This window comes from Suncus etruscus, chromosome 14 (genome assembly GCF_024139225.1).
Source record: "Suncus etruscus isolate mSunEtr1 chromosome 14, mSunEtr1.pri.cur, whole genome shotgun sequence".
In the NCBI taxonomy this organism is placed as follows: Eukaryota; Metazoa; Chordata; class Mammalia; order Eulipotyphla; family Soricidae; genus Suncus; species Suncus etruscus.
Window position 1 is genome coordinate 33,751,660 of NC_064861.1, and position 14,669 is coordinate 33,766,328.

Consider the following 14,669-nt stretch of genomic DNA (forward strand, 5'->3'; position numbering starts at 1 on the left):
CGGTGATGCTCAGGGCTTCTCCTGGCTATGTGCTCAGAAATCGCTCCTGGCTTGGGGGACCATGTGGGACACAGGTTTCAAACCCAGGTCCATCCTGAGTCAGCTGTATGCTAGGCAAACGCCCTAGCACTGTGCTATCGCTCCAGCACCTGGTTCAATTTTTAAATTGTTTTTTATTTTTAAAAATTTAAATGAAAAAACAAGGAACCCTGATTTCATCTAAATGTTATTTATGAAGTTTTGTGTGTATGTGTGTAGATTGAATTCATGGCCTCAGACATGAGATAAGCTTTTCTGCTGAGCCACAGTCCTGAGTTTACTTGACCATCTTGCTCTGAGATTTATACATGAAAATTTGTTTCAGGAAATGTAGCACAATTAAGGCATGGGGTAAAAGTAAAGAATCTGAAATTTTACTGACACCTTTCCTCCTATATCTCAGAAAAACAAATGTTTTAGTGAAAAAAAGCCTTTTGTGTCATTGGAAGCAATTGTTAGTGTTTGAGGGAGCTGGCATCTTCTACTCCTGAGTGAAAATGTGTTCTTAAATTTCATCTTTCTTGTCCAAGAGTTTCCATTTTCAGGTAGCATTAAAGCATAGATAACCAAGTGAATCCTTGTTGACTCCATGAACTAAGACATCTTATCTTTGGGGCCGGAGAATGTTAAATAAAGACAAAAAAAAAGTTGATTCTAAACTTGAAAATACTTTCAATTTAACTGGAATACTCCAGTAGAAATCCTTATCATTCTAGTGTGCTGATCTAGTAATTTATTATGCTGTAAGATACAGCAAATGACAACGGCAAGTTGTCTTTCACGTACCTTTCAAAATTAGAGACTACCAAAATGACATTATTACGTGATTAGATACTAAAAGTACTACTTGTGCAAGCAGTAACATTCTTTCCTTCGCCGTTCATATCCAAAATTATCCATGAGGTAACTTTTCCCCAAGATTAAAGCACACAAGCTTAGTGTCTGTGGAAATTACTTCGGAGGGTACCTGAAACTATTCTTCTCTGTATCAGCTATGGGTCAACCAAGTGTCTTTGGTCCTGATGTAGACAGGCTAGAACCTCTTTCTTGTAATCATATGTAGTTGGCTACCTTTTTTTTTTTAAATGCTTCCCTGGATGATTTATTGGCTTATTGAACACCCATCCTCATATAAATACTCCACAGCCTATGGTGTCTTATTAGAAATCTTCAGTGTTACCAGATTAGAATCAGCTTCAGTTCAGAGGTGCGTGCAAGCTACTATGATCATATGCTACTTGTTATTTTTGGATTGTAGGCAATAAACGCAGAATGAATCTTAGCCTGAGCGCCTCAAATGACTGAGGTGCCCAGGGCTTGCTCCAAGCCCAGTGCTCCAACAGGGTGTGTGTGTGTGTGTGTGTGTGTGTGTGCAAGCCCAGTGCTCCAACAGGGTGTGTGTGTGTGTGTGTGTGTGTGTGTGTGTGTGTGTGTGTGCTGGAGGACAGTAGATGGTGCAAGGGCCTGAAGCAGGTCAGCGCCTTCACTGCTGTACTATTTATTGCTCGGGCCTCCAAAGTTTTTCTTCTTGGAAAAGTCGTTTCGTCTACAACTGCAGCCTCTTTCCTCTCCGCAAAGAAGAGGGCTGGGAGCCCAGGAGCTTTCCGACGCTGCAGGGGCTCCCAGATGAGGTGCAAATTCTGTCCCTAGCTCTTCCCAGGCGTGAGTTAATTCCCGCTCGCAGAGCTCTGAGCTGGGCTCGCAGTGTCTGTGTCGGAAATGGCCGCGGCGGCTTTTGCAGTGTCTCTGGACGGTCGCTCGGTCCTTCGCAGCCCCGGGAAGCCAACCCGCAGGTCAGCTGGCCTCGCGCAGCCAGCCAGTCAGGCGGAGCTCAAAGTCCGGCCCAGAATCCGACCCCGCCCGGCGCTCACGCGCTCTCTCCCCACCCACGGCTCCGCTCCCGGCCCGAAGCGGCGGCCGCTAGTTGCCTCGACGTCTCTGCGCCAGCGACCGCGAACAGCGACGTCACGGAAGAACAAGCCGCGGGCGCGCGTGCGCAGATACGCACGCTCCTCCTCCCCCCCCCTCCCACGCCCCTCCGCCACCGCTCACGCCCCGCCCCGCGACTGCCACGTGAGGGCCTCCCCCGCCAGCCTATGGCGGCCGGCCCCGCCCCCGGCCCCGGCCCCGCCCCCGCCCCGTGCCCCCGCTTCGCGCGTCGCCACGTGACGCGGCCCGCCGCCAGCCAATGAGCGGCCGCGCCGCCCGGAGCCCCGCCCCGCGCGCCGTGGCCGTTTGAAGTGACTAATTTCTGTCATATGACTGAGGCGCTCCTGGGGGTGGCGGGGCGGCTCGAGGAGCGGGGGGCCTCGCGAGCGCCCTTGTTCAATTAAGGGGCGTCCCGGGACCGGCCCGGCCGGCGGTGGGGGCCGCCAGCATGGCCCCGACGCTGTTCCAGAAGCTCTTCAGCAAGCGCGGCGGCTCGGGCGCGCCCGGGAGGGACACGAGGGACCCGGATGGCGCTTTCAGGTAGGAACAGCCGTGGGGCCGGGGGGCGCGGGCCGGGGGTGGTGGTGGCTTGGGGGCCGTCTGGGGGGCCGTCGAGGACCGGCCGTCGGGGGCCCGGAGGGGCTGGAGGCTCGGCGCGCGCGACTCCCCACCCCACCCCCCGCCCCCGGGTCTGTTTACGTCCCTGGCGCGAGCCACGCGCGGCCCTGCCTGGCCCTCGCTCGGGCTCGCTCCGGCTCTGCGCGCCCCAGCTCCCTCGGCGCACAGCGGCCCCTCCCCGCCGCCCCGCGACCCGGGGCCCCCCGGGGCGGTCGTGGAGGGACCCGCACGGAGCTGCTGGGCCGGGGGCCTCGGAAGCCAGCGAAGCTCCGCCCGTCTTTATCATGTTGCTTGGGAGCTCAGGTCCTCTCTAATCAGGGGCCACCGAGACCTGCGACTGGAAAATCAGTCTTCGGGCCAGGCTCCACTTCTTCACCTAGCTGAACGGCCCAACCGATCCAAAGAAGCTCGATCTATCTATCTATCTATCTATCTATCTATCTATCTATCTATCTATCTATCTATCTATCTATCTATCTATCTATCTATCTATCTATCTATCTATCTATCTATCTATCTATCTATCTATCTATCTATCTATCTATCTATCTATCTATCTATCTAATCTATCGATCCAAAGGAGCTCGATCGATCTATCCTATCTGTCCTATCTGTCTGTCTATCTACCTACCTGTCTGTCTGTCTGTCTGTCTATCTATCTATCTATCTATCTATCTATCTATCTATCTATCTATCTATCTATCTATCTATCTATCTAATCTAGCCTAACTATCAATCTATCATCTATCATCAGTCTAATCTATTTATCATCTATCTATCATCTATCTAATCTATCTATCTCTTCTTACTGTCAACTCAACGTTGAAGACGGTAGCAAACTTATCGCCTAGGCATCATCCCAGTTTTGAAAAAAAAAAAAATAACAACTTAGAAAACAACAACAAAAAAGCAAGCGTAATATTTAATGTAAAAGGGAATTCGTGTGTGTGTGTGTGTGTGTGTGTATAACAACTTAGAAAACAACAACAAAAAAAGCAAGCGTAATATTTAATGTAAAAGGGAATTTGTGTGTGTGTGTGTGTGTGTGTGTGTGTGTGTGTGTGTGTGTCGTGGAACTAACTGCCTTGGAAGTCGACTTGATTATGTCATCCAAACAACCTTCATACTTGTTGCAGCCTGGAAACAAATGGAATTAGGCGAAATGTCAAATATCGCTCAAATCTGTCTGGTCGCAAAGCTAAGAGCCAAGGCCGTCGGCTGACGTAGGACACAATAAGACACTTGGAAAGAAAGAAAGGATCACCTGGGGTGAAAGGGTTTGATGTTTATAAAATTATTCACCCTCTCACGACTGCAGGCCGCTTTAGGAAACTTGACGGGTGCATACGGAGTTGGAGTGTTAAATGAAAGAAATCTTAACTGCTGTTGAAAGGAATTTACCTTTTCAATTTTAACTTCTTTGGAAAGTGCTTTCTGAGAGATTGTTTTCTAGGTTGTTTTTTTTTTTTTTCTACTACCGGGAAATAATTGTCTTGCCATGCATATCTTACTGTCTTTATGTGTTTCTATAATATTTGTTTGTGGCCAGAGCTAAAGTACAGCAGGTAGGGAACTTGCTTTGGACGTGGCAGACCAGATACTGTCCCTGACACTTTATGTGCTCCCAGGAGCCCTGCCAAAGTTATCCCTGGGAGCAAAATCTCGAATAAAACCTGAACACTGCAGAGTGTGGCCCCAGAATCAGTAATCTAACAAACTAAAATTTGAATGTTTCATATACTTGGAAAAGTGAAAGTTTAGTTGTGATAACATTCCCTATTCATCCATCATCTAGCAGGAAAAAAAGCAGAATCAGGAGAGATATTAACTTAAAAGGTGAAATTTGTACACACTATTTCTGCTTCACTTTGAGAGTCTCAAGAGTCACTCCTGTGAAGAAAAAATACTTTCACATCTATTTGAAAAAAAAAAAAAACAAGTAAAATCTACTGTATAGTTGTGTAATACTACTTTTGAGTTGCCAAAGCACTTTCATCAGTTATCTCGTGATATTTCACAACTTTGCTAAGAAGGCAAGTAACAGTATAGATAATTATTGTTCGTTTTCCCTTGTAAGAATAGTATGCAAGTCCAGTTAACTGCATTACAATATTCTCGCTTTAAAAATAAAACGTGGGCCTTGAAGAAATATACCGGCATACAGGTGCATATCTTTTATGCTATCCCCTTGGGTTATGACCAGCACTAATGGTTCTCTTAACATCAAAAGGTACAGGGCCAGGAAGGTGGCGCTAGAGGTAAGGTGTCTGCCTTGCCTGCGCTAGCCTTGGACAGACCGCGGTTCGATCCCCTGGTGTCCCATATGGTCCCCCAAGTCAGGAGCAACTTCTGAGCACATAGCCAGGAGTAACCCCTGAGCATTACTGGGTGTGGCCCAAAAACAAAAAAACAAAAACAAACAAACATCAAAAGGTACAGCTCTGGAGGCACCCTAGCACTGTAATCCCTGGCACTTGCAGGCCCCCAGCAGTACAGCATTCTCAGACCGGCACATTGAACTGCCTGCCTGGAATCAGGTTGCCTACCTCCTGAGCATTGCTTGGGGAGCCCCTCTCAAATTAACAATATGTGGACAAGTGTATTTGTAATAAAAGAACACTGGCTATCTCCCTATAGCTAGTAATATGTAACTCTAGTCAACTAATTTAGTTAACAAGCCATTTAAGTTTGCATTATTCCTTGTATTTTGTTATGTTATAGTCATATGCCCATTAGCCACTGTAGTTTTATTTTTAACTTTGATTTAATTTTTTGTTTTGTTTTGGGGCCACACCAGCGGCACTAAGGGGTTACTCTGGCTCTGCACTCAGAAGTTGCTTCTGGCATGCTCGGGGACCATATTGGATGCCGGGAATCAATCTAACCCTGGTTCATCCTGGATCGGCCACATGCAAGGCAAATGCCCTACCGTTGTGCTATCTCTCCGGCTCCTATATGTTTTAGTTTTGTTTTTTAGTTTTGGCCTCACACCTGGCGGCACTTCTAGATCTGCGCTCAGAAATCTATCCTGGCAGGCACAGGGGACCATATGGGACGTCGGTATTCGAACCACTGCCCATCTTAACGCCCTACCGCTGTGTTTTCTCTCCGGGTTCTTGTTTTAGATTTTTAAACATTATTTAAACACCCTGGTTTACAAAGTTTTTCATAATACAATTTTTTTTCACAGTTATGAAGTTGTTCATGATTGAGTTTCAGTCATACAATGTACACCCTTTACCAATGCAAAATTTCTGCCACTAGGGTCCCCAGTTTCCATCCCTTCCCTTTTACCCTTCCCTTCCCTACCTCCGTGGAGACATTTTTTTTTTCTCTTAACCTCTTCCATGAGCTTGGATTAATCACTAATTGATTCAACAAAGACTAAAGCTTTGACTTTAGTCCAGTGATCAATTCCAAGTTTCCTTGTCATAGTGGTCCCTTTTCTACCCTAACTGCACCGACCCACTTTTTATGGCAGGCTTCTTGCCTGATCCTCTGGACAAAAATGGGATGCTGTAAAGGGAATAAAGTGATATGCAAGAGAGGGCTAAGAGAGCAAGAGAGAGCTTGAGCTTCTGCCAAGAGACAGGTGGGGGAAGGGTAGGAGGGAAACTGGGGACATTGGTGGTGGGAGACATGCACTGGTGAAGGGTGATGTACATATTATAACATATTGTAACGTTTGGTTGGTTTTTGGGTCACACCCGGCGGTGCTCAGGGGTTACTCCTGGCTGTCTGCTCAGAAATAGCTCCTGGCAGGCACGGGGGACCATATGGGACACCGGGATTCGAACCAACCACCTTTGGTCCTGGATCGGCTGCTTGCAAGGCAAACGCCTCTGTGCTGTCTCTCCGGGCCCTAAAATAAAGTTTTGACTTTTAGAGATGAGGGCCTGGCAGACCAGTTCATGGTAAGAAGCCTGCCACAAATAGTGGAGCACAAATAGAGAAGAGATCACTATGACAATGATAATTGAAATTGATCACTCTGGACAAGAAGGAGGTGGGAGAGGGAGGAGAGATGGGGAGTTGGAGATACTGGAGGTGATAGGTTGGGAAGGAGGGGAACTGGGGACATTGGGGGAAACATCATGGTGTACATTGTAAGACATTTTAAGACTGGGCAGGAGCGGTGACGCAAGCAATAAGGTGTCTGCCTTGTGTGCAACCTCGGTTCAATCCTCTGGTGTCCAATATGGTCCCCCAAGCCAGGAGTGATTTCTGAGTGCATAGCCAGGAGTAACCCCTGAGTGTCACGGGGTGTGACTGAAAAAAAAAAAAGACTGAAGCTCAGTTAAGAACAACTTTTTTCCTAGAATTTCACATAAATATAATCGACTATTTATAGTTCTTGGTGTCCAAACATATTTAAATATATAGCAATAATTTTGAGAGTTATCTGTGTTGTATTTTTCAGTTTCTACTTTTATTTCTGAAATGGTTACTTCCATTTTAGTAGTTTGTTATATGGATATACCACGATTATTTATACAGTTTCAGTTTGCATATAGTAGGCTATTTCCAGTTTTGGCCTGTAAGGTGCTGCTAGGAACTGTGTGCTTTAAGTTTTCATGAGGATAGATATTTATATTTGTTTGGATGGATATTCAAGAGTAGGATAGCTGGGACAATTTAACTTAACTAACAAAGTTGCCAAAGTTTTCTAAATCACTTTTTGGAGCTCGCTGCATGCAAGTTTTGTGTTCCTCTGCTAAGCTATATCCCTTTTCCTGGGTTAATAATTAACTTAGGCTTTTTTGATTCTAGTCATACTAATGGGTTTAATATTTTTTGTTATTCAACTTGTGTTTTCCTAATAAATTGAGTTCAGCACTTTTTTATGTCTTTTTTTTTTTAGGTCTTTGAGATTAAATTTAGTGTTCATTCCAATATACTATTTTCTTTTCTAGAACTGTTTTGATTTACTTTTAATCAACTTAAATTGTTACGTTAGATTACTTATTAGCCATTGACCTCTGACATTTCATGGCTGTATTATTACCCTGGCCCTGTAACTTTTATTTTTTTATTTTTTGGCTTTTTGGGGCCATAACCAGCGCTGCTCAGGGGTTACTCCTGGATCTGGACTCAGAAATTGCTCCTGGCAGGCTCGGGGGAACCTTTTGGGATGCTGGGAATTAAAACCTGGGTCCATCTGGGTTCCACCACATGCAGGCAAACACCCTCCCTGCTGTGCTCTCTCTCCAGCCCCAACTTTTTTTAATGAGATTCTTTGTGGCCTCTGACTTAAACTCAGTCTATAAGAATCAGTTTCTAGAATAAGCAGTACATAGGGCTAGGTGTTGGTAAGTAAAATTTAAGGCTCTATGATAGAGGACATTAATTTTAAGTGATAAATGTTCATTTATTTTTTTTTAAACTTTATTTATTCATTGATTGATGGGTTGGTTTTTTGTCCACACCTAGCTGTGCTCAGGTTATTCCTGGCTCTGCACTCAGAAATTGCCCCTGGCAGGCTAGGGGACCTTATGGGATGCCAGGAATTGAATAGGGTCCCTCCCAGGTGGGCTACATGCAAGGCAAATACCCTACTGCTGTGCTCTCTCTCCAGCCCCTAGTAATTTCTTTTATGCTTACTCCAAAGGAAAGATGATCAGGAATCACACTTTAGTCTTCACCCATTTTCTTTTGTCTCCACCCTTCACTAAGGAAGCCATATGGTGTCTGGCACAGAGAGTCATATATGGAACAATATATGACTGGAATGGATTAAAGCACTTTACAGTTCAGGAGGTGATACTAAAACTAATTAAAATGAAAATATTTAGAGAACAACGTATTATCAATGTATTATTACCAGTTACTATCAATTATGATCAAGAAAAACAAACTTATATTGTCATTTCCCTAGTCCTAGACTTGAGTTTTTTTGGGAGGAGAGAGATGATGGGATTTTGGGCCATACCAGGTGGTGTGATTGAATTTAGGTTGGCCACATGCAGGGCTAGCACTGTAAGCTCAATATTCTATTTCTAGCCTCCCATTCCCACCTCTGCCCTTCACTCTTACATATAGATTTCTGTTTGCTTATCTAATTTTCTTGAGCTGGGATATAAATTTGAGTTATCAAAGGGAGAGTATTATTCCAGTCATTTTAGAACTAAAAAACAGTTATAATGTTTCAAAGAATTTGAGAAAGGTACTTCCTAGAAGATAGACTTTTCTCCTGTCAAGCCACTTTTCCGGTGAACATAAGAATTAAGTATAAATTTAATACTCTGAATACTTATAAAATGCTTTTTGTTTCCTTCCTCCTTTTTCATCTTTCTGTCTTCTGTACTTGGGGTCTATCTCTAATATAATATCTGGGATCAACCTCTCTCAGCCTGTGTAAGGTAGAGTGCCTTAACCCCTATAGTATAACCCCAGTACAATCTCATAAAATGGTTTCTTTAAAAAATAAATTATTGGGCTGGAGAGTTAGTGTAGTGGTAAGACATCTGCTTTGTGACCAGCCTCAGTTTGATCTTCCATACCACATGGTCACTTCTTAAACATCTTGAGGTGTGATCCTTAAACCTTGCCATCACTGCTAAGGCCTGGCTGAACAGTGTGTTTCCCCGTGAGTTTCCTGAGATTGCTGGAGAGGCTGATTTCGAGGCCTCCTGAGCACCACTTGGGAGAATAAAATAAAATAAAAATTTTGAAAAAATTTGAAGAACGCAGTTTAGAGTTATGTGGGGCATAATTATATTTTGTTAGAAACAATTTCTACATCTATCTTTTGTTTCTTTTTTTTTGGGGGGGGGGTCATACCTGGCAGTGCTCAGGGGTTACTCCTGGCTCTAGGCTTGGAAACCTCCTCCCCCGCAGGCTCGGGGGACCATATGGGATGCCAGGATTCCAACCACCGTCCTTCTGCATGCAAGGCAAACGCCTTACCGCTGTGCTATCTCTCTCCCTATCTTTTATTTTTTAAATTATTTTTATTTAAACACCGTGATTACAAATATGACTGTAGTTGTATGTTTTCAGTCATATAAAGAGCACTCCCCTTCACCAGTGCAACATTCCCACCACCAATGTCCCAAATCTCCCTCCTTCCCACCCCACCCACACCTGTACTCTAGACAGGCTTTCTACTTCCCTCATCCTATTTTTTCTTTTTTTTCTTTCTTTCTTTTTATTTATTTATTTATTTTTTGGTTTTTGGGCCACACCTGGTGATGCTCAGGGGTTACTCCTGGTTGTCTGCTCAGAAATAGCTCCTGGCAGGCACGGGGGACCATATGGGACACCGGGATTTGAACCAACCATCTTTGGTCCTGGATCGGCTGCTTACAAGGCAAACGCCGCTGTGCTATCTCTCCGGGCCCCTATTTTTTATTTCTAATGCACAAACATTTGCTTCCACATTGGTTTGTTGTAGGCAGGTGTTGCATGTCAGCCCCTGAAGAGGTTGACTGGAGGGATGGAGGATGAGGCCTTTCTCTTCCAGCTCGGAGCACGCATCTGCCACCCTGTCTAGCTGACAGTTCTGAGGTGAAACGGCGGGTAAACAGCTCGCAGACTGTCAGGCTTGTGGAAATATTAGCTTTATTCGGTGGACAAGACTGAAGTCCAAAGACTCAGCCTCAGTTCCAGCAAAAAGCCCCTCGCCTTCCACAGACCCTTGTTTTTATCCCCCAGAATCATGTACCACCCAATGGTGGGATCAGATACCAACCAATGGTGGAAGAAGAATTAGGGTGGGGACAGAATGCCAGGTCACTCCCTAGGGTAGGGCACAATCACCAATCAGGTTAGGGTCAGTAACATACTAATCCCCTAAAATATTTACATACACAACAGGCAGGAATTCTTAAAAACCATCTGATAAGGGGCCTTAAGAGATAGTACAGGGCCTTATCTTGCACATAAACATGGCCATTCCTGGGTCTCTTAAGTTATTAATAATAGCACTTCTCCTCTTAAGAGAAAGAAATAGTTAAGAAAGTTTAGAGATGGGGGCCAAAGCCCTAGCATGCCCCTTGCATGTAGCTGACCTGGGTTTGATTTCCAGCATTTTCCTCCCCCACCCAGCCTGCCAGAACCCCTGAGTGTCACTGGGTGGGTGTGGTCCAGAAACCAAAAAAAAAAAAAAAAAAAAGAGAGAAATGGTGAAGAGAGATAAAAGAGAGTGATTAGGTGCTCAAGAGAGAACATGGCTTTCTCCAGTGGAAAAAGCTTTTATTCTATATATATATATATTTTTTTTTTTGGTTTTTGGGCCACACCCATTTGACGCTCAGGGGTTACTATGCACTCAGAAATCGCCCCTGGCTTGGGGGGACCATATGGGACACCGGGGGATCGAACCGCGGTCCTTCCTTGGCTAGCGCTTGCAAGGCAGACACCTTACCTCTAGCGCCACCTTCCCGGCCCCTTATTCTATATTTTTAATTAAAAATTTTTCATTGGGGTCTGCGAGGTGGCACTAGAGGTAAGGTGTCTGCCCCCGGCGTCCCATATGATCCCCCCAAGTCAGGGGCATTTTCTAAGCGCTTAGCCAGGAGTAACCCCTGAGTATCAAACGGGTGTGGCCCGAAAGACCAAAAATAAAAAAAATTTGTTTTCATTGACTTATTGATTTAATAGATTATAGAATTTGGGGATTCCATACATCCATATCAGTGTATTTTTACTACTTCTAACATCAAAGTTCAAATGCCACCTACCAGTGAAATCAAGACCCTTTGGCTCAGTCCTACAACTATCCGTTTCCTTTGGTAACTGCCATAGCTTTCATAATCAGATTTTAACCATTTGTTTTAAGTGTAAGAATTTCTTTTTTTAAAAAACAGGGTCAGAGATATAGCATGGAGGTAGGGTGTTTGCCTTGCAAAAGGACGGTGACGGTTCGAATCCTGGCATCTCATATGGTCCCCCGAGCCTTTCAGGATCGATTTCTGAGCATAGAGCCAGGAGTAACCCCTGAGCGCTGCCGAGTGTGACCCAAAAACAAAAACAAAACAAAACAAAAAAAGTAAGCAGACCAGTAGTGTCTTAATTTTGTGTTATGTATAGCTACTGTGGTCATCTATTGATTGTTTTAAAGATTGTGAATAATGTTGCTGTGAATATAGGGGTGCAGATATCCTTCTTAATTAGTGTTTTTGATATCCTCTGGGTAAATGCTAAGGGTGGTATTACTGCATCCTCTGGGAAAATACTAAGAGTGGTATTACTGCATCATGTGGAATTTCTGTTTCTTGTTGTTGGGACACATTTGGCAATGCTCAGGCTCCTGGCACTGCACTTAGGAATCACTCCTGGTACAGGGACATATTGAGACACCAGAGGTCCAACCTGGGTCATAGGCCATGTATGTATAAAACAAGTACCCAATCTTTCTGGCAAACCCCTTTTTAAATTTCTTTATAGACACTGATTTACAGGTTTACAAAGTTAGTCATAATAGTTATTTCTGGCATTCAGTATTCATCAATGTAACATTTCCTCCCTCTGTGTCATTCAACCTCCCTGAAGCCTACCCCTTTGCAGGTACAAATAATTTACTTAATTATGAAATAATTAATGAAATAATTGAAAATAAATTTAAAAAAAAATTTTTTTTTTTTTTTTTTTGGTTTTTGGGTCACACCCTGTGACGCTCAGGGGTTACTCCTGGCTATGAGCTCAGAAGTTGCTCCTGGCTTCTTGGGGGACCATATGGGACGCCGGGGGATTGAACCGCGGTCCGTCCTAGGCTAGCGCAGGCAAGGCAGGCACCTTACCTCCAGCGCCACCGCCCGGCCCCAAATTTAAAAAATTTGTGAAAACTATCATCTTGTCTGAAGATTGTTAGTTGAGTGTTTTTGTTAGTTTTGTTTCTTAAGCAAATTTGGCTTCTATGATGATTTCGCAGCTATTTTGGTGTCAGTATTAAAATTATGGGAATGTTGCACAGCCGCTTGGGGTCTATAACTTTGAGAATATGATGAGCTATTATGGTGACAGCCGTGTTTCATGGAAGCCCTCTGAAGGGTCCCAGTACATGGCAGGTATTACCATGAGTTTTTCTGCTAGCTGTGCCTCTTTGGAAAATTAAAAGAGACTAAGGCTTTGGCTGCTTGCTCATGCAGACATTTTGGAAGGCTCTGGATTGTGGACTTAGCTGTGGGGAGGAGATGTGATGGGGGTAGAAGAGGGAGTGGTGGGATGTAGAGGGTGAGAGGTTTGGGGTAGGCGGCCCAGCTGGCTCCAAATCATCTCTGGAGATGTCAGCCAACTAAACTGAAAATATTGGTTGTTGGTGACTTAGAAGTATGCAGAGTTCATGGAAAGTGGTGAAGCCCAGTCATTGCTGGGGCTATAGTTGTAGGGCAGGTCTGTGTGTAGCATGTGTTCCCCCTCTTCTGCAAGTCCACAGTTTGATCAGTTTCAAGACCAGTATGGCCACCAGTGATAGAACCAGTTGTTGGCTAATGGTAAAATTGTACTTTAACCTCTCTCTCTCTGCCCCCCTCATTCTTTCATAGCAATAAACCTTCCTCTTTTTTATTATAAAAGTGTCCTTTCACTTATCAGTTATGATTTAGCAACATTTTATTTTGTTTTTTTCAGCCATACCTGGAGATGTTATGGACTTATTCCTGCTCTGGTCTCAGGGATCATTCCAGCTGAGGTTAGGGAGATAGGAATGAATTTGCAAGGCAGGTGCCATACTCCACACCTTCTCTTAGCAATTTTTGGTGATTATTACTGAATCCATTATTTTGTAAGACGTTGTGAAATGGTGATATCCTGGTTCTTTCTTTTGTCCCTTCTTACTTCCTGGAAAGGTAGCATAAAAATATGATTTTCTGATAGTGCAGTAGATAAGGTGCTAGCCTTACACGTGGCTGGTTTGATCCTTGACACACTGCATGGTTTCCAAAGCCCTGCAGAAGTGGATACTGCACAGTGCCTGCCTGGCTGGAGTAATCCTGAGCTCCTCCAGGTGTTACCTTAAGCATTTTCTTCTCCTGGATTGATTATTTCTCTTGATAATTTTTCAGAATATTGGTAATGAATTCATTAGTGGTTTTCATTTCAATTATATATTTTTTAGTATTAACAAAGACTCTTGGATTATAATGTGCTTTAGTAAACTATTATAGTCATATGTTATCTCATTGGGCCTGTGGTACAGGGTAGCATTCTATTGACCTTTGTAGTCCTTTGACCTCTCTCATTTAGTCATCAATTATTTTTTGCTTTTTTTTCTAGCTTTGTGTTAATTCTTCTCATCCTCGTTTCTTTTTTTTCTCTTTGCTTGTTTTTGTGCTACACCCACCTCCTCAATATTCTGTCCCTCAGAAAACAACATCTACTTAGGTGCTCCAGGAACATAAAGGGTGAATGTTTTTAATTACAAAATGTACCTTGAAGTTGAAGAGCATCCTCATAAAATAGGACAGTGATGTAGACAACTGTGATAATTCACAAAAGGAAATACAATAAAAAGTGGAAAATTACATGGAATTACAGTCAATGAGAAATAAGAAAATTCCTAGAAAGGATAATTAGGATAAGCCCAAATGATAGTCACTTCAAAAAGCTAAAGAAAAACATAAATGACCATGCCAAGAATAAGCAACAGTACAGCATGGTACATCCTTGAACCTAAGTCTAAGTTTTGTTTTTCTAAAAAGAAAAAGTAGAGGGGAGCTAGAGAGATGGTACAGAAGGTTGTACAGGCGCAACCCAAGCCCAACCTGGCATCCTGTATGATCCCATGAGCCCCACCAGGTGTAATTCCTAAAAACAGAGCCAGACATAGTAACACCTGAGCATACTGAGTGTGGCCCCAAAACAACCCCTAACAAAAAAATTAAGGACAGAAAAAGATAAACACAAGGGTGGGGGCTGGAGAGATAACATGCATTTTGTAGGGTGTTTGTGTTGCATGGCTTGAATCCCAGCATCCCATATGGTCCCCTGAGCCTGCCAGGAACGATTTCTGAGAGTAGAGCAGGAGTAACCCTTGAGCCCAGCCTAGTGTGCCCCCCCCAAAAAAAAAAGAAAGAAAGAGAAAGAGAGAGAAAGGAAGGAAGGAAGGAAGGAAAGGAGGGAGGGAGAGAGAAAGAAAAGAAAGA

The 14,669-nt window shown here is 44.0% G+C and overlaps 2 protein-coding genes across 3 annotated transcripts in view; both read left to right on the top strand.

Annotated features, from left to right (window-relative positions):
* Positions 1–2,231, top strand: part of MEIKIN (meiotic kinetochore factor) — a 78,937-nt gene extending 76,706 nt beyond the window's left edge. The window contains exons 13-14 of the mRNA XM_049787375.1: positions 1,186–1,246; positions 1,559–2,231. Of these exons, the coding sequence (XP_049643332.1) occupies positions 1,186–1,246; positions 1,559–2,231 (734 nt within the window). The remainder of the gene's footprint in view (positions 1–1,185; positions 1,247–1,558) is intronic.
* A 115-nt stretch (positions 2,232–2,346) lies between these two features.
* Positions 2,347–14,669, top strand: part of FNIP1 (folliculin interacting protein 1) — an 88,679-nt gene continuing 76,356 nt past the window's right edge. For both annotated transcript variants that reach the window (XM_049786710.1, XM_049786711.1), the window contains exon 1: positions 2,347–2,508. In XM_049786710.1, coding sequence (XP_049642667.1) covers positions 2,417–2,508 — 92 coding nt within the window. In that variant the 5' untranslated portion in view covers positions 2,347–2,416. The remainder of the gene's footprint in view (positions 2,509–14,669) is intronic.